This window comes from Marmota monax, unplaced genomic scaffold (assembly GCF_021218885.2).
Source record: "Marmota monax isolate L192 unplaced genomic scaffold, Marmota_monax_Labrador192_F-V1.1 WCK01_AAM20220418_F8-fsc00020, whole genome shotgun sequence".
In the NCBI taxonomy this organism is placed as follows: domain Eukaryota; kingdom Metazoa; phylum Chordata; class Mammalia; order Rodentia; family Sciuridae; genus Marmota; species Marmota monax.
The window spans coordinates 20646645-20664443 of NW_026692912.1; the positions used below are offsets into that span (position 1 = coordinate 20646645).

The following is a 17799-nucleotide window of genomic DNA, read 5'->3' on the forward strand; positions in this document are numbered from 1 at the left end:
ACCCTCAGTCCAAACTCTCTGCCTATAAAAACTTTCCTGCCCCTTGACGACCACCCGCATGGCGTGGAGGGAGGTCAGGTTGATTCAACAGATTCACCTTAGGGTTCATCAGTTTGGCTTCAGAAAATCATTTGAAAGTAAGGGACAGACTGAAGTGTGTTGCCCTTGCTTGTCTGAACAGGGCAAAGAGAACAAGTTAAAAGGGCCAGAGAGTGTACCTTAAAAGTGCGACCCGTGGCCTAGAGCTGGAAACAAGTCTCATGGGCATCTGGAAGGTCACACTCTCCTTGCTTTGGTGGGACCCATTTTACTTTTGGATTCAGGAGGAGGAGTGAAGGGAGGAGGTTGGGTCCCAGGAGAGTCTAGAGTCAAGAGGTGCAGAGCCTAGTGTCCCTTTCTGGATGATCAGACACCCAGGGTCACTGAGTGCCAGGTCCTCACAAAAAGCCAAGTGAATGATAGCACTCCCATTTTCTAGATGAGGACACCGAGGCATAGGAAGGTTAACTAGTTCACCCAGGGTTAAACCATTAAGGAATGAGAATTGAACCCCAAGTCTGTCTTGAACTTTGCCCTGTACTCCTTGTTGTCCCTTAAGAAAGCAGTGCTTAATGAGACTGATTGAGTTCCCAGGATTGGAGTAGAGATTAAAAATGTGTGGTTGGAGTGACCTTGTTTACCTCCTGAGCTTTGGTTATTTTTAATCTTTCTTCTTCCTCAATTGGAGAAGGGAAAGAGATTCTAACATTGTGTTTGGTGCACTGTAGATAGCCCAGAGATTTGTTGAATTGAATTGCTACATTCAAGAAATAGATGCTTTATTGATTTATTTACTGGAGAGGGACTCCTGCAGTGGTGTGTGCACTGGCAATGAGGAGAACCCCTAGACCTAGGTGGGATTTCTGCAGTGGTCAAGGGTCTCCCAGAGTCAGTCATGCCCGAGATGTGCAGGCTTCATGTGTTACTGAGGTGTCATTTGCTACCTCTCACTCAATCTTACAACATTGGAAATGGCGTCTTTATGAGGAACTTTTATCTGTGCCTCTGCTTGGCTTATGGCCTGGATTAGCCAGCTGACTTCAATTAATCATCTGGTTTTTGACTTTAATAAACGGCTCCATTCCCAGCCTCCTGTAGGCACCCCTTGCCAGCTCTCCCGCAAGGTTTGCCTCAGGTAGGACTTTGTGTGCTGAACAGCCTAGTTCCTGGACCCACACCTTCTATGACTCTGTTCCCCAAAAGGGACATAAATTGGCTGGGTGTCAGGGGAGCCCCAAGAGGGAGCTGGAGCTGCTGGTTTCATTTGAAGCAAAAGAAGAAACACATCTGTGTAATGTAGAATCTTTGAAAGCAGGTAAATTGAATAGCAGGAACAGTTATGCAGAACAAGGGACCTGCTGGGCCCCTTCCCAGGCAGGCCCTGGAGGCTCCTCAGGAAGAGGCCCCCAGAATGTTCTGGAAACCTTATAAAGAAGTTCTGTTTGGTTCTCAGGCTCCTTAGTGTCCAGTAGCACTACTTTGTTTTGCTCTCACTTCCCCCATGTAAATAATTCTGTTTGTGAGTCAGGTTCCTACCAGCTTTTATTTTAGGAACCGTTCTAGTTTTCCCCATTATCCTTGTCTTACAGTTAATCTGCTATAGTCTGGAGTGGGAGGTGCCCTCATGGCATTCGAGCTTGCAAATCCTGAGGGGCTGTCTTGTGAAGCTCAGAGAATTTTGTTCATTGTGTGTAATTGCCAAGTGTAGGCAGTTTCATTGGAAACCAGCTATATTGGGCTGTCATGGCAACCTGAACATCAAATGACACTGCCCCTGTAGCAGCCAATGAGATTCAAGATCCTGCAGGTGGGTGGGGCTCGAGCCACCGGATGCTAGTGAGGCTCCTTCACATACTAATATTTCTGGATGGGTCTGAGTCATTGCAGAGGAGAAGGCAGGTTCTTTCTGAGTAGTGTGCTACACTCCCAAAGCCCCTGTGCCTGCCCTATTCTTACTCATTGTATTCTGGCTCTTACAAGAAGTACCGGCTTGGGTTTTTCGTGTGTGTGTGTGCGTGTTTTGCCACATAATTGAGTGGTAGGACAAAGAAAGCTGGTTAGGTAGCCTTGACAGATCCGAGGGTAAAATGATGCTCATAAGAGGAACTGCTCCTTTATAGATTAAATGAATTCAGGTGCCACCAAATTCTAAGGGACCTAGCATTGCTGTCATTGCCTCAAAATCCTAGGCATAAGAATGGACATCTTATGGGAGGAAACAAATAGATCTGGGTCACAAAATTAGAATAAGGGAGCAGAGAAGAATTATCTGCAGTGCAGTGCTCTTAGCCGCCATGAGCCAGGTGCAGTGGAAGGAGGGACTCTGCCTGCCGTTCCTGCTTCTTTGTACTGCTCTCACATGCGTCCAGAGCTGAGACAGATGTTTCTCCTTGTTTCTAGCTAAGGCTAACTTGCTCAGGTTCTTCCTTTTCCATATACCTGCCGCCTTCCAGTATGAGGTGTTGCTTACCTGAGCTCCCAGTATCTGGTAATTGAACTCTGAAATCTTCTTTTGGCAGTATCGGTTTTGGATGCTTTTAAGTGGATGTTGTAACAGAAGCCTGGTCCTGTCTGCCAGCCTCAGCCCTGCCACCAACAGGCTTGGACAAATCAGGTCGTCTTTCCAGGCCTGTTTGCTCAACCCCAGAGACTAAGGGGATGGCCTCAGAACCCCTTTGGGCCTCACAGTTTGCAAATCCGGTGGTAGAGCTATTGCCTTGGACACTGGGCAGTTAGACATTGGCTCTTTTGGGAAGAATCCCCAGCTTTTGTGTGCAGATGGAATTCTGAATTACCTGTGAAATTCAGTAGGATAGAATTTAAGTAAATAAGCCAGGACAGCGGGCAGGGCTCTGGGTAGAGCCCTTGCCTCACATACTTGAGGACCTGGGTGCAAGCCCAGCATAGCAAAATGAAAACTCCTGTTGGAATAGAATTGATGTTAGCCTTGTAAAATGACATATTGAGGGGTACATGCAGAACATTTTAGAAACTTTTTCCTGGTCCCCTGAAACTGTTAAACTACAAGTTTGTGAAGAGTAACAAACTTTGTTATAATGGAGATTCTTTTGGGGGGGGGGCGGGTACTGAGGATTGAACCCCGGGGGTGCTTTACCGTTCAGTTACATCTCCAGCCTCCACTTCCCGCCTGCCTTTTTATTGAGACAGGGTCTTACCATGTTGCGTGTGCTGGCTTCAAATTTGGGATTCTCCTGCCCGAGCCTCCCAAGTCCCTGGGATTACAGGTGTGTCCACGACACCATCTTTCCTTCTTTTCTAGAAAACAGTTGTTCTAATTTGATTTACTTTAATAATTGTCTTACAATATAAATCACAGGCTCTTCTTTTATTTAGTATAGTTTTCAGATATCTTCTCAGATTCATTCTGTACATCATAAACCCCAATGGCTTACCAAAATTATTTGAAAAATAAACTTTATTAGGAAACAAATATATCTAGTTTAACTTAATTATTCAGTCAATTGAGTCAATATTTTCTTTTCTTTCTTCTTTTTTTTTTTTTCTTGGTAGCACCCTGTACCTTGTGCATGCTATGCAAGCATTCTACCACTGCGCCACATTCCCAGCCCTAATAATTTCTCTTTTTTTTAACATTTATTTTTTAGTTGTAGGTGGACACGATACCTTTATTTTATTTTATTTTTATGTGGTGCCTCACACATGTTAGGCGAGTGCTCTACCTCTGAGCCACAACCCCAGCCCTAGTCATTTTTCTTTTATATTGAAATACATAGTCTTCACTAAAATGAGATACTTCAATAGGTCTGTGTAACTTATCTTCACTCAGATGTGACCATAAATAATTTAACAAAGGAAGACTAGCATATTAAGATCCAATTTTATTTATTTATAAATGTGAGCTTCCTTTGAAATAAATAATACCTGGTGTTGTTCAGTTGGAAAAAATGCCCTGACAGCTCAATTTGCAGATGCCCAGAAAAACAGGTCTGTGAGGTGAGTGGCTCTGTGTGTGTTTCCTGGGGCCTCAGAGCATGCTCCCTCCATTCAGGAGCCGCCAGTGAAGCCCCTCCTGGGATCCAGGCACAGGCAGTGCCGGCAGAGAGACCAGTAGCCTTCTGCCTCCAGGGACTCCAGCTGAAGAGATAAGAGGTGTGTTCCAATAGCTCCAGAGCAGAACACTCTGCCCTGAGCAGCTGAAGGGCCACCTGAGTGTCATGGCGTTAGTGCAGGTTGTGCAGGAATCTGTCTGGATAATCAGATTGGTCCCGGTGCAGTCTGTGGCCTGCTTTTATAGGCCAGTCCTCAGGCCTGTCTTAAGAGGACATCCTTTTCTTTGTTATAATCTGCTTCATAGGGTTCTGCAGAAGATCAGCATCTTATTCCAGAATCCTCTCCAGAGGTTCTTTTGGTTTTGGTTTTGGTGGTGCTGGAGTTGGAACCCAGGGCCTGCCACATGCTAGGCAGGTGCTCTGCACTGAGCCATGTCCCCAGCCCTTCTTCCAGGTTCTTAACAAAGTTTCGCAGTGAGTTGGGAAGTCCTTTTAGTTTTGCTGATCCTCAAATGATAGCTATCCATTTTTATCCATTCCGGGCGTGCGAAGATGCAGTCTATATTAGGAAGTGGTACACTGTAGAAGGAACGAGGGTGGGGCCAGTCTCGTTCTCATCCTGGTGACGTGGTCTCTTCCTCCGCAGCATGGATCTGCGGGGAGAGAACAGAGTGGAGAGGGTAGGCTGGCCTGGGAGATCATCCTCTATACCAGGTCTTTCCAGGACCTGAGATGTTTCTCTTTCTGAAAGCGTCTTTCTAAATCTGGGTGGCCTGGTGTAAGTTTCTTTGATAATGGAAATGCCCTGTGACCACACATTGGCGATCCAGCACTTGTAGTATGGACATACCACTGAGGAACTGAGTTTTAGAAGGTCTGCATATTGAATAGCAAAGTTCTGGGCCTGAAAGCTACCACCATACCAAGCTTGCTGGAGTTCTGAGTGGACATGAGCATTGGAGATCGTGCGTTCCGTAGTACCTTGGATATGATATTCCTTGGAAGTCACTCAGCAGGATCTTTGGACTCTGCAGTGTTCTCCTTTCCTGGTCCCATCATTTCAGCTCCTTGGTGCTCCTGGCACCCCTGGAAAAGCCTGTAGGCTCACAGGTTGGTTCCTAAGTGCTTATGTTGCAGATGGCCGGAAAGTGTTCAGGCTCTGGGTACCGTGGGCTGTGTAGGGCCGGTGGCGCTCTGAGCAGAAGTCAGCCAGAACCCAAGGCCAGGGCTTGGCCAGTCAGGCAGCCCCACCCCTGCCCTGTTTAATGAGCGGGCTCAAGGAGGGTCTGTGTCCAGTGTGGCGGGGGACCTGTCTCCTATCCTGTAGCTACAGTGGCCCCTGCAGGTATTGATTCTGTCTCTACCTGCACTGATTTTTGATGGGAATGATTTACTAGGGGAAGGGACATGTTGCATAGAGTGACGCATTTGGGGACCTTGCGCGAAGACCGGCTGTAGCGTATTTGTTCTTGGGAAGGATTTGCAGCCAGGGGGTGAAGGTTTGTTTGGGGAGGGTCCTCCTTTCCAGGAGTTAATACAGGGAATAGTGACGTCAGTCCTGATCTTTGCTCCTCTGCGCTTAAGCAACCTGATGCCACTGTCACGGGCCTGTGCTCATTGGCTGCTGGCTATACTTGGAGTGGGTGGATTTTTTTCAATTAAGTAAAAGGGCAGGGCTTGAGCAGCCAATGGCAGCCAAGCACCGGCATATCTTGTGTGTGAGTTTCCCGGGATGCGGCATTCCCCATTCTGGACGCTGCCAGCACTTGCTCCAGGGGCAGCTGAGCACCATCTGCCAGCATGCTCTGCCTGTGCCTGTATGTGCCACTCATCGGGGAGGACCAGACTGAGTTCCAGTACTTTGAGTCCAAGGGGCTTCCCGCTGAGCTGAAGTCCATCTTCAAACTCAGCGTCTTTATTCCTTCTCAGGAGTTCTCCACCTACCGCCAGTGGAAGCAGGTCTGTGTGGCGGTGGCCTTTGTTGAGTGAATGGGAGAGTGGCCTTGACACCAGAGTGGGCTAGTGGGCTGAACTGCACCGCCCTGCCTTCCAGAAAGAATGTCTGAAATGTGGGAGGTGGCTGTGGCTGGAGTGGCTGGTTTTCTCTTGACTTCCAAGTAAGTCTGGAATTCTAGGGAGGCCCTTGTGGGAATCTTGGGGTAGAGTCCCTTTGGCTAAGCTGGAGCTTCCTGAGAGGTACAGAGCTGGGGAGAAGCTGGCGCTGGCCAGCTGCTGCGGACTGCTTCTCTGGACTGGGGGTGGAGGCCAGGAAGGACGTGAGGGGAGAGGCCTAGAGGCTTCTCTTTGGAGGCTCATAACTTGGGGACTTTGCCACAGAGAAGAGCTGACCGTGCCCCTGTGAGGCTGGAGCTGGCAGCACTGTGCCCTGGGTACAGAGGGGTGGGGAGGGAGCTTTCGTGCCTTCTAGACCCTCCGATGTCCTGGAGGAGCAGGGCAGCAGCTGAGAGAGCCTGAGTCTAAGCTACAGGGTCTAGGGGGTCGCTTGCCTCCTGGGCTTTATCGGATCTCATGCTGTCCCTCAGTGCTTCTGGTGGCATGGGGGGGTGCGTGTCCTAGGAAGGAGACAAGGTAGGCCAGTGTTTTGAGGCAGAAGCAAGCTCTTTGAGAATGTTTTTAAATTGGCTACAATGAGCACAGTTTTGAGTTGTCTGTATCCCAGGCCACCCAGCCCAATGAAGTGCATGGCTCATTCTGGTAGCAGGCAGCTTGGGGACCAGGTTCTGTGCATAATGTTCAGCTCCTCCTTAAATAGCACGTAGGCTATAGGCCCATTCCTGCTGGAAATTGGAGCCCCATGCAGAGTTTCTGTCACTCTGTGTGAGAGCCCAAGTCAGCAGGAGCGAATGTAACCCCAGATGGCAGAGGAAGTACCCACCTACAGCTGCCCCACTTTCCAGCTGTGCTGCATGCACTGCTCTAGCGATCACGTCAGTCACAGGGTATGTGCCCAGGCCTCACACCCATCAGGGGCTCAGGACATCTGAGAGGGAGACCATGATGGCACTCTGTGAGAGCACAGGCTAACCAGTGGTCTACCGATTCCTAGACCCCAGCAGACTCAAAAGACTCGAGACCTGTGTTGATTTATAGAGAATGATGGATTTCTCTTTGGGAGAATCAGGGACACAGGGAGACATAACTGTTCTCAAGAGATTATTAGTTTACATTCTGGGTGTTGCTGAGTTGGAGTGACTCAAGTTTGCCTCCACCTTCTTGACATTAACCTGTAGGGAGGTGGCTCAGAAGCCCAACAGGCCCAGCTTGAATCTGCCCATCATGTCCCTGGCTGTGTGACTCAAGTAAATGCTTTGCCTCTCTGAACTCCTGTTCTGTAACATGGGGGAATGATAGACCCAGCCTCCGAGAGCTGTTGGAGAGGCTTCAGTAGCATTTAGCAATTTAGTGGCAGCGGGAAGCTCCAGGAAAGGATTGCTTTTTTTGTGGAGAAATTCCAGTTGTTGAACATCCAGCACAGAGACAGGTGCAGAGTCTTGGAACCTCACAGCCAAGGAACAGGGTCTCTTAAAGGCCTCTCGGGCCACTAAACAATTATTAGAGCTAGTCTGGTTTTCAGCGCCTGGTTAGGAGAGCTGGGGTTGGTTATATCATCTGATGTCCCTGAAACCAGGGACTGGCAGTGCCATCAAGAGCCCATGCCCAAGAATAGTCACCCTTTTTTGGTTCCTGTGTCTTCTGCCACCTCCAGAGTGTCCCTGGCAGTGTTTCTGCCGAGCGGGCATTGCTCCGTACCTTCACCCTGGCCACCAAATTGTTCTTGGGCCAATGCCACTGGTGGAGAGGGAGGGGCAGGTAAAAAGAGCAAAGCCTCAGAGTTCCTGAGGGAATTTGGATTCCAGAGCCAGCCACCTGTTGGCAGGGAACTCAGGGCTGAGGCCTGGTACTAGGGCCAAGCTGTAGGGGAGCCAAGCAGCTGACCCAGGCTGTGTGACAGGCTTGTCTCAAGAATTCTTGGGAGGAACAGACCCCAGGCTGGCCCGCTGGCCTCTATCTGAAGGATTCCTCCTGGGGGCTCTTTGCTCCTCAGGCTAGCAAGATGAGCCCCTAGGGATCTAAGTGGTGGCTCTGGCGTATGAGTAAATTGCTGTGGTGGCTATGGAGGTAGACAAAGGCATCTTGGGTCTCTGGGGTGACGTTGGTTTAGATGAGTGGAATCACTTCCTGGGGAAGGGCCCCATGAGCCAAGGAAAGGCTGGAGCATGAGCTAAAATAAAAAATCTTACTTTTGTCTTCTAGAAAATTGTGCAAGCTGGTGACAAAGACCTGGATGGGCAGCTGGACTTTGAAGAGTTCGTCCATTACCTCCAAGACCATGAGAAGAAACTGAGGCTGGTGTTCAAAAGTTTGGACAAGAAAAATGATGGTGAGCTTGACTTGCAAATCCCAGCTGGCCAGCCCTGACCCCACCACCTGACCAGCCTGTGCCCATGGCCCTTGTCGTTACAGGACGAATCGATGCACAGGAGATCATGCAGTCCCTGAGGGACCTGGGAGTCAAGATCTCGGAGCAGCAGGCAGAAAAGATTCTCAAGAGGTGAGTGCCTGGCAGCCTCTGGTTGGCTTAGGCAGCCGCGGGGCTGTGCACTGTCCAGAGAGCTTGGCTCGCGGTTGCAGAGGATGGCTGAGTGGCCCGCCCAGGCAGCTCCCCTTTGAGAATCACGGATCACCTGGAATTTCCCCCATTCATCGTGACCATGAAGCTCAAAGACTAGTTGGGGGGAATTTCAAGTTGTGAAAGGCGTCCCTTGAACATGTTCTCTGCCCGGGCTGGAGGAGATGGGGCTTGAGTGGCCTTGACCTGGGGAGACTTGACCTGGGGAGACTTCAGGCTGCTCCGAAAGAGCTCCCTGGCGGGCAGGGGCTCTGGGAAGCCAGAGGACGTAGCCCGGGACCTCGCTTCTCCTGGCTCTTTCCCAACTCCTGGGGCTGAAAGCTGGGCCACAGGAGCAGCCCTCGTTCCTCGTGCTCCTGGGGCCTGTCACTGGGGGGCTCGTGCTGCGTCGTGCTGGCCGTCGCGCTGTGGGTGTGTGCTTGCAGCGCTGACGGCTGCTCAGAGCACTTATATGTGTGTTTCTCCTCTCTCCTCTGCTTCCTCCTTTGTCTGTCTGTCAGAATACGCACGGGCCATTTCTGGGGCCCTGTCACCTAGTAAGTATCCATGTTGCCCTGTGACCGCCTCCTTCCTTAGCTTCCGTGCCTGATGGGTGCGGGGTGCTGTGGGCCAGGCACGGTGGGCCGTATAGCTCCTCAGCCCTTTCTCAAGGGCATGAGGAGCCCTCTGCTCCTGCCTCAGCGTGCCTGGAGGTGGATATGCGCTGGCAGATGGGGCGTGATCACACAGGGGCGCCTTCTGTCTCGCAGCATGGACAAGAACGGCACGATGACCATCGACTGGAACGAGTGGAGGGACTACCACCTGCTGCACCCCGTGGAGAACATTCCCGAGATCATCCTGTACTGGAAGCACTCCACGGTGAGGCCCTCCCACCAGGGCACTTCCTCTGCTGTCCCCACAGGTCCTCTACCCAGCACCAGCTGTCTTTTGTCCCCAGGGCTGGAGTGGGCTCCCCCATGCCCCATCTTCAGCAGCGGTACTGTCCCCTCCACTGCCAGCCCAGTAGAGCCAGCCATACCCGCCCCCTCCTGGTTTCTCACACACCAGCAACCCAAACAACCCAGTTGTCCCCCAGGTACACAGTTACCTTAGCTGGGAGTCCCTTCTGTCCCCAAATGCCACCTGTGGCATCAAGGTGCATTTCAGACATTCCTTTCTTGATGCTCCTTCCTCTCCCAAAGCCACGTGATCATCCTCCCCAGGGGTGGGGAGAAGTGACGCTGTGGAGGACACAGACCGCTCTTGCGTGCACCCTGCTTCCCTATTCTTTGTGGCTTCTCTATAGCAAATGAGCATGTCCCCACAGCAGCTGGCACATGGCCCTGTACCCGTCAGTGTGGTTCCAAGTAGATGTGGATCTGTGCTGACCCCCCTGCCCAAGACCAGACCCCTTACCACTTGCTTTGTCTCTCCAGCCAGTCCTGCCTGGAGTGTGGTCCTGTCCACCCTGGACCACAGACCAGGCCAGGGCTTGCTGGATGAAAGTGAGTCCGGCTCCCGAGTTCAGCTTCAGCGCAGCCAGCTCCTATCTCGGGCTGCAGCCTGGGTCAGGGCAGGACTGGCTCAAACCAGCCCAAGTGCTACCCAGAGTACAGTCCGCAGACAACGCAGCCCTGTTTGCTGAGGCCTTACACAATGTTCTGCCAGCGTGATCCAGTTACACATCAGGGTTCAGAAGGATTTTTACCCCTTATGTGATCTTTCAGCCCTGTCGCCTGGGATCCCCACAGAAGTCCCTTTTAGCAGGTGAGAAGTGCTGTCCAAAGGTTGTGTAACTGGTCCCGTCCAGCTGTGCTCGCCTCAGTTGTCTACCTGGGAGCCATGGGCAAGCTGAGACCTTTGCCAGGTTCACAGAGTGACAGGGAAGAGCCCTAGTGTGCCTTCTACCCAGATTCGCCACGTTCTCATGGTTCACGTGGTCCCCTGCGCCATGGTCACTCGGGATGGTGGGCGATGGCTGTGTCTTGAGCCAAGCTGGTGAACTCTGCTGGTCTTTCTCACAGATCTTTGATGTGGGTGAGAATCTGACGGTACCTGACGAGTTCACTGTGGAGGAGAGGCAGACAGGGATGTGGTGGAGACACCTGGTGGCAGGAGGTGGGGCAGGGGCCGTTTCCAGAACCTGCACCGCCCCGCTGGACAGACTGAAGGTGCTCATGCAGGTGAGCAGGACAGTGGCCCACACCTGATTCTTCACCCTGGGGTTTATTGGTCGGTTAGTTTCTCCTTCCCCTGGCTGGATCCCTGCTGTGGCTCAGTAGTAAGTCAGATTGGAATTACTTCTTAGACCAAGTCCCAGCAGATCCCGGCCTAGGTGACATTTCGTGTATAGCCGATCTAATTTTATCTCAGGCCCTTAAGCCAGGCATCACCTTACAGCAGCTTAACGGGGACCAATGAGGCTAGTGACACCTGGTGTGGCAGGAGCTGATTCCCTTCAGCTCATCCATGGGGGGGCGGGGGGCAAGCAGATCCTCACCTGACCCAGGTGCCAGTTGGAAGCAGCACCCTACCTTGGCTGGGTGTGCAGCTCCACGTCCACAGGGCAGAGATAAGCTCACTGATGTCAAAGGAAGAATTGTGAAATGGGGACACTCTGGTGGACTTTGATGTCTGTCTGAACAGCAGCTGATCACCCTCTGTCCACTGGCTTGCATCTGGCACTTTTCATGCCTGGAGCCCTCTCAGAAAGGGCACCCTTGGGCTGGGGATGTGGCTCAAGCGGTAGCGCGCTCGCCTGGCATGCGTGCGGCCCGGGTTTGATCCTTAGCACCACATACAAACAAAGATGTTGTGTCCGCCGAAAACTAGAAAATAAATATATATATATATATAAAAAAAAAGAAAGAAAGGGCACCCTCCCCGCCCCTTGGCCCCCCTGGCCCCGCTGTGAGCGTTACGGCTAACTGGGATCTCCCTCGACCTCCAGAACTCTGGGGACTGGAGTGGTCCAGGAAAAGAAGTGCTAGCCCTGGGCTCACATTCCAACCCCCTCCCTCCCAGCCCTGTGCCCTTGATGTGCACTTCACCTCCCAGGACCTCAGTGAAAATACAGGGCTTGAACAATTGCCTCACCGGTTTAACAGAATTTCCAGGAATGTCTAGAGATTAGAGCAGCCCTTGGGTGAGAGGGCGTGGTGCGTGGGAGGGACCTAGTCTATGATCCCTGAATCTGGAGCCAGCCCCGGGGTGAGCAGGGAGAGTAAGGGGCCCCGTGTGACTGAGGGGAGTAGAGGACCTAGTGTCACTGAGAGGGGAGTAGAGGGGCCTAGTGTGAGCTGAGCATGCTCTATGGAGGCGCGTCGTGGAATTTTATCTACTTTGAGATATATATGTTTGAACATTTTCCATGAACAAAAGCTCGATGGGGTTTTGTTGTTTGTTTTTAATTTTAAAAAAGTATTCCTCGTGGGCAGACCACGGCTCAGTGGTAGAGCTCTTGCCTGGCACGCACCAGGCTCTGGTGCCATCATCAGTAGTGCACAAAAAGAGAAAAAATAGTCCTTGTGAGGGTGTAAACTTTAGCTGAGTCTAAACCAGAATTAGTCACACTTGAGTCTCATGGTACCAAGCTGCTCTTCAGATTCCCAGTAGGGAAGAGGCTCTCCCCGGTAGACAGGCAGCCCATGCTCCACCCAGTCCCACTCATCACTTGTCCCCCTCAGGTGCACGCCTCCCGCAGCAACAACATGTGCATCGTGGGAGGATTCACGCAGATGATTCGAGAGGGAGGGGCCAAGTCACTCTGGCGGGGCAATGGCATCAATGTCCTCAAAATTGCCCCTGAGTCGGCCATCAAATTCATGGCCTACGAGCAGGTAAGGGCCCGGTCAGCGAGCATCTGCATAGGGACTAGGTTCCCTAGTCTATGATCCCTGAATCTGGAGCCAGTCATTGTACCCAGGGCACAGCAAGGGGTGGCAGGAGATCTGGGCCTGGCTCTGCTGCCAGTTCACTTTGGGCCAGTTTCTTCCATTTCTGGGCAGCTTAAAATGGGTCAGGGCCACCAGTCTCAGGCACATCTGAACAGCTCTGTGGGGAAGGCTTGGGGGAGCAGCAGGAGCTGTGCTCTCTGGGTACATTGGTTTGTTTTCTCCCTATTCTAGATCAAGCGTCTTGTTGGTAGCGACCAGGAAACGCTAAGAATCCATGAGAGGCTTGTGGCGGGTTCCTTGGCCGGGGCCATTGCCCAGAGCAGCATCTACCCTATGGAGGTAAGAGGACGCCTGGACGGGGGCGTGTCGTAGTGCACATGGTGTGGGGACAGGAGGGTCGTGCTCATGCCCCACCACTCCTGTTGCAGGTTCTAAAGACCCGGATGGCCCTGAGGAAGACAGGCCAGTACTCGGGCATGCTGGACTGTGCCAGGAGGATCCTGGCCAGAGAGGGGGTGGCTGCCTTCTACAAAGGCTATGTCCCCAACATGCTGGGGATCATCCCCTATGCGGGCATCGACCTAGCCGTCTATGAGGTAAGGCCCTAGAGGGCTCCCGTCCCAGGAGCAGGCAAAAGGTTCCACTCCTGCCTCCGACCCATGCCCTCCCCTGCTGTCTCCCTGGTGGACCCCAGGGCGGTTAGGACAGGAGGCAGTCTCACCTCTTTACTCCTGTCACCCTGCCAGCGGCTGTGCCTCAGCGGCTCACAGGCTGAGGACACTGCAGCGGGGGCTGTGTGGGGAAGGGTCTCCCTCTGCCTCATCCCTGCTTTGTCCCAGCCAGAATCCATAGTGAAAGAAGGGTCAGGCTGGCCAGGAACTTGGCCAGGCCCAGGCCACACAGCCCTGTGGATCCTGCGTGATAGGAACATCTCGGTGTGGGTCCAGTGACTGCCCCACAGTTGACTCCACGCCAGCTGTCTCCAGGCTCAACCCGTTCCTCCCTCCACAGACGCTCAAGAATGCCTGGCTGCAGCGCTACGCGGTGAACAGCGCAGACCCCGGCGTGTTCGTGCTCCTGGCCTGCGGCACCATATCCAGCACCTGTGGCCAGCTGGCCAGCTACCCACTGGCCCTGGTCAGGACTCGGATGCAGGCACAAGGTAAGCCCAGTCCCAGACCAGTCCCCGTCTCCCAGGCAGGTTGGGAGGGCCAACAGAAGACAGCTGATTGTTGGCCTCTCTCTGCAGCCTCCATCGAGGGCGCTCCCGAGGTGACCATGAGCAGCCTTTTCAGACAGATCCTGAGGACCGAAGGGGCCTTTGGGCTGTATCGGGGACTAGCCCCCAACTTCATGAAGGTGATTCCAGCCGTGAGCATCAGCTACGTGGTGTACGAGAACCTTAAGATCACTCTGGGTGTGCAGTCACGGTGACCGAGGGCAGGTGGACTCGCTGACCCTGGCTGCAGCCAGGGTGTCCAGCCATCTCATTCTGTGAATGTGCCGACAACACTAAGCTGACTTAAGCCAAGCTGTGAAACCTGGCAGTGCGCAGGGAGGGGCGGGGAGACTGGCAGGCCTCGGCTTGTCCTGCTGACCTGCAGACCCTCGTGACCGTACCAGGGAGGGTCCCTGAGTTTCCTCAGGGTCCAGGGGTCAGCAGGACCCGGGCCCATGCGCCTAGGCACAGGACGTTTCCTGCAGCGCCTGCCACATAGCGAGCTTGGGGATAGCTTTGCTCTTCCATCTCGTCCCCACAGCCCGGCCCTGCCGCTGGCCCACTGAGTGTTCCTGTGCCTGTTTTGCGTCCCTCCCCCTGATTCGCTGTGGTAGGAGTAGGGCCACCAGCCCACTCCCAGCCATGAGAGGTGACTGCCTGCCTCTCAGACCCACCTCCGACCTGCTGTGTCAGCACAGGGCGTGGCCCAGGAAGATGGGGGGTCCTGCTTGGGTTTCTGAGCTCTCACAGAGGGCGCTTGGGCGTACGCGCTGCCTGGTCTGCAGCGTGACTGGGGAGCTCGTGCTGGACCTGCAGTCCCCTGGCTTCGGTGCCTTGGTCTTGTGCTCTGAGCTGGCCCAGACTGTCAGGACTGGCACCAAAACCGAACTCCTCGTCCCCACTCTGTGGCATAAGGGCAGTGCCCGGTCATGTTTTATTGCCAAGAGCAGAGTTTCTGCCCCGTATCCGCCCTGCTGAGGGATGGGCAGAAGGCCCTGGTCCTGTGCTGCTGGGGAGGGTCTTGGAGAGGCAGCTTGGGCAGTGCCCTGTTCCTTGCTCCCCAAGGAAGATGGGGAGTGGGTGGCTGGACTGCACGAGGTCTGCTGACCCCCCAGGGATTCGTGTCCATCCCAGCGGGGGTGAGGTGGGACCAGCTCACATTCCACTGATGCGACACAGCACACTGCTTGGAGCCTATTTATTTTGTATTTATTTGAACAGAGTTATGTCCTATTTTTATAGATTTGTTTAATTAATAGCTCATCATTTTCAAGTTCATTTTTTATTCATATTTATGTTCCTGGTTGATTGTACCTTTCCATCTCCACCTGGTGGGGGTGGGGGAGAAGAGGGAAGGGCCTCGGGAGTGACCCTTCCTGGGCCCACACCAGCGTCCTGTCTGGTCTGTCCAAAGAAGTTCCTCTCAGGACTGGAGACAGGAAGACGAGGGGAGAAGCCCCGACTATGGAGAATGCATCCCTTAGCGCGTCGGCAGCTTGTCCCCAGGAGGCCTGAGACCTGGAGGGGGTGGGGCAGGTGAAAAATCCCAGCCATGGGTGGGTGACAGTCCCAATCTTGCCTGGACAGGGAGGAGTTCTTTATTTCATCCTTTTTGAATGACAGGGTAGTGAGATGCCGCTGATCTTGAGCTTGTGACAAGGGGGTAGGGCTGGAGGACAGGGTGGCCATTTCCCCACCCCAGCCCGGAAGTGGGACCCTCCCTCGAAGCCCACAGCTGCCCTTGCTTGGTAATGCTGGTCAGCTGGCCACTTGACATTTGCACCTCCATTCCCCAGAATGGCCTGATGAGGACAATTTAAATAGGATGCAAAGATCAATGCAAAAATTGTCATATATAAATATATAGTTATAACTGGAATTTGTCAAAAAGCAGATTAAAGAATTGGAAGTTGTCATTCAAACAGCCTTCTAATAAAGTTGTTTCAAAGCTGCTGACGGAGCCAGGTTTTTCTTGACTTCCTTGCCTCCCTCGACCTTTCATGCTGATCCAAGCCAGTGACCCTCTGAGAACTCGAGTCTGGTTCATGTCACTACAGGGAGGGTCACATGTTAGAAACTGAATCCTTTCATTTCCCACCCAGGGCCTGGGCTGCTTCCCCTCTTGGCTTCGTGGAAACACTCCCTTTTAATGTGGTTTTTGATTTGGGGTGTTCTGAGGAGGCACCAGTGCTCGGTTACCTCTTCTGGGGCTCTTTCCTCAGTGCTCTCCTGCTTAGCCATCTCGGACGGTGTCACTCCCTCCTGCTTGGAGTGCCATCTTCGCGTGGCCTCCAGACACCACCAGCCTCCCGGGTGGCTCGGCCCTCTTTCCAGCTTTCAGCTGCTGGAGGGCCTGGAGGGCCGAGCAGTCTCAGGCCTCTCCTTACCCATCTGGTCGCTGTCACTCATCTTGCTGGAGATGACTTTCAGTAGCTGTGCTCAGGTGATCCCCGTTTTATACATGAGCCAGCTCCAGGTTCACCCATCCAGCTATGAACTCAGCCTCAGCTGACGGTCATCTCGAGCGTCTCGTGTCCAGGGCAGGCTCCTTCCCAGCTCTTCTTCTTCCAAACCTGCCTGTCTTCATCTCAGCAAGCACACTCCCTTCCTCCAGTGACTTCAGTCCCATCAATCAGCAAATCCTGTCAGTGATACCTTCAAGTATATCTGGAGTCTGACCTCACAGTGTCTACCGCTGCTTGTGGTCAGAGGCAATGTCATTTCTTACCTGGGCCATTGCCAAAGTTCCTAAACTTGTCTCCCAGGCTTCCCTCCACTCTCCAATCCAAGCTGCGCTGGAGGGACCCTTGTACAACCTAGTCCTGGTTCATGTCACTCAACCCTCCATGAGGAGACAAGCCACCAGCTGGGAGAGACCCTGCAGTTTCTCATCCAACTGAGCATCTGTAACTCGGACTGGAAAATAATGGCCCAGATAAAAATGGGCACTTCACAAAGGAAGGTGACTGGCCAAAGAGCCAGGAAGGGACTTAGTGCCATTCGTTGTCAGAAAATCCCAGGAGGAAGCCCTCTGTGCAGGTAGAATAACTAGTTAGTCCGAAGCACCCAAGTTGATGGAGAATCTGCAGCAACTAGAGCCTCCCCTGATGGCAAGGTCAAGTGTGAAGCGTTTTAGGGAACTTCGTTTCCAGTAAAGTCAAACATTTTTCTTGTGACCCAGCTTTCCCCTAAGTAGTACCCTCTTTTCCCCAAAACCCTGTGTCTGGCTGACAGCAGGTTCATTCATAGCAACCAGAAACTGGGAGCCCCAAACGCCCTGCAGCAGACCTCTGTCTGCGTCCATTGAGGGACGCCACTGGGCAGTACATGGGAATGAATTGCAGAAACTACAGGCGACAACAGGATGAACCTTACAGCACCGAGAATCCAGACCCCCGAGCAAGAGTGCTAGGCCCTGAGCGCCCCTGGGTCGTCTCCAGGGTGGTGGCTGCCTTGGAGGGAGAGGTCGTGGCGTGGGGGAGAAGTGTCTCCCTTCTCACCTGTATATAAAAGTACCCTTTGTGGCTTCCAGGGTCTCTGGCATCTGCCCGCCCCGACCAGAGGTGGGCTTACCTGCACAGAGGCGGCCTGGGCGGTCCCCAAGGCCCTTGTGTGCTGGGAAAATGGCCTTTCTCAAATCAGCGTTCACTTTCTTTCTGCAAAACTGGGGTTGAACCCGAGCCTCGCGTGTGCTCGGGGTGCTCTGTCACTGACTCCATCTGGCCCTTTTTATTTTATTTGGTGACAGTCTGAGTTACTGAGGCTGGCTTTACACAAGGACTCCAAAGTGCTTCAGGTTTCAGGCCCCTCAAAACCTCTCTTGGGCTACTCAGAAATGTGCTTGTCTTCAGCAGGTGGCGCACACGAGGCTCCATGAGGTGTTCATTAAGTGACTGTCCACGGCGTTCTGATGGCCCTGGACATCAGAGGCCAGGCAGGACTGCTAGGGGAGGGGACCCACAGCTCAGGGACTGGCTCTGG

The 17799-nt window shown here is 53.0% G+C and overlaps 1 protein-coding gene and 1 long non-coding RNA gene across 9 annotated transcripts in view; one reads left to right on the forward strand and one right to left on the reverse strand.

Annotated features, from left to right (window-relative positions):
• Positions 1 to 15771, forward strand: part of Slc25a25 (solute carrier family 25 member 25) — a 35447-nt gene extending 19676 nt beyond the window's left edge. For 2 of the 8 annotated variants that reach the window (XM_046451365.1, XM_046451367.2), the window contains exons 2-11: positions 8346 to 8472; positions 8556 to 8643; positions 9222 to 9257; positions 9471 to 9582; positions 10728 to 10886; positions 12390 to 12542; positions 12831 to 12938; positions 13028 to 13195; positions 13611 to 13761; positions 13849 to 15771. In XM_046451365.1, the coding sequence (XP_046307321.1) occupies positions 8346 to 8472; positions 8556 to 8643; positions 9222 to 9257; positions 9471 to 9582; positions 10728 to 10886; positions 12390 to 12542; positions 12831 to 12938; positions 13028 to 13195; positions 13611 to 13761; positions 13849 to 14033 (1287 nt within the window). In that variant the 3' untranslated portion in view covers positions 14034 to 15771. Of the gene's footprint in view, positions 1 to 5157; positions 5181 to 5751; positions 6030 to 6069; positions 6188 to 8345; positions 8473 to 8555; positions 8644 to 9221; positions 9258 to 9470; positions 9583 to 10727; positions 10887 to 12389; positions 12543 to 12830; positions 12939 to 13027; positions 13196 to 13610; positions 13762 to 13848 lie in introns of those variants that run through there. The other 6 variants (XM_046451366.1, XM_046451368.2, XM_058581791.1 and 3 more) reach the window with 5 other exon arrangements.
• LOC124097152 (uncharacterized) lies at positions 3885 to 5595 on the reverse strand. The gene is made up of 2 exons (XR_006853143.2): positions 5052 to 5595; positions 3885 to 4723 (listed from the first exon to the last, which is right to left on the reverse strand). It is a non-coding gene; the product is annotated as an uncharacterized LOC124097152 (long non-coding RNA).
• Positions 15772 to 17799: the final 2028 nt, after the last annotated feature.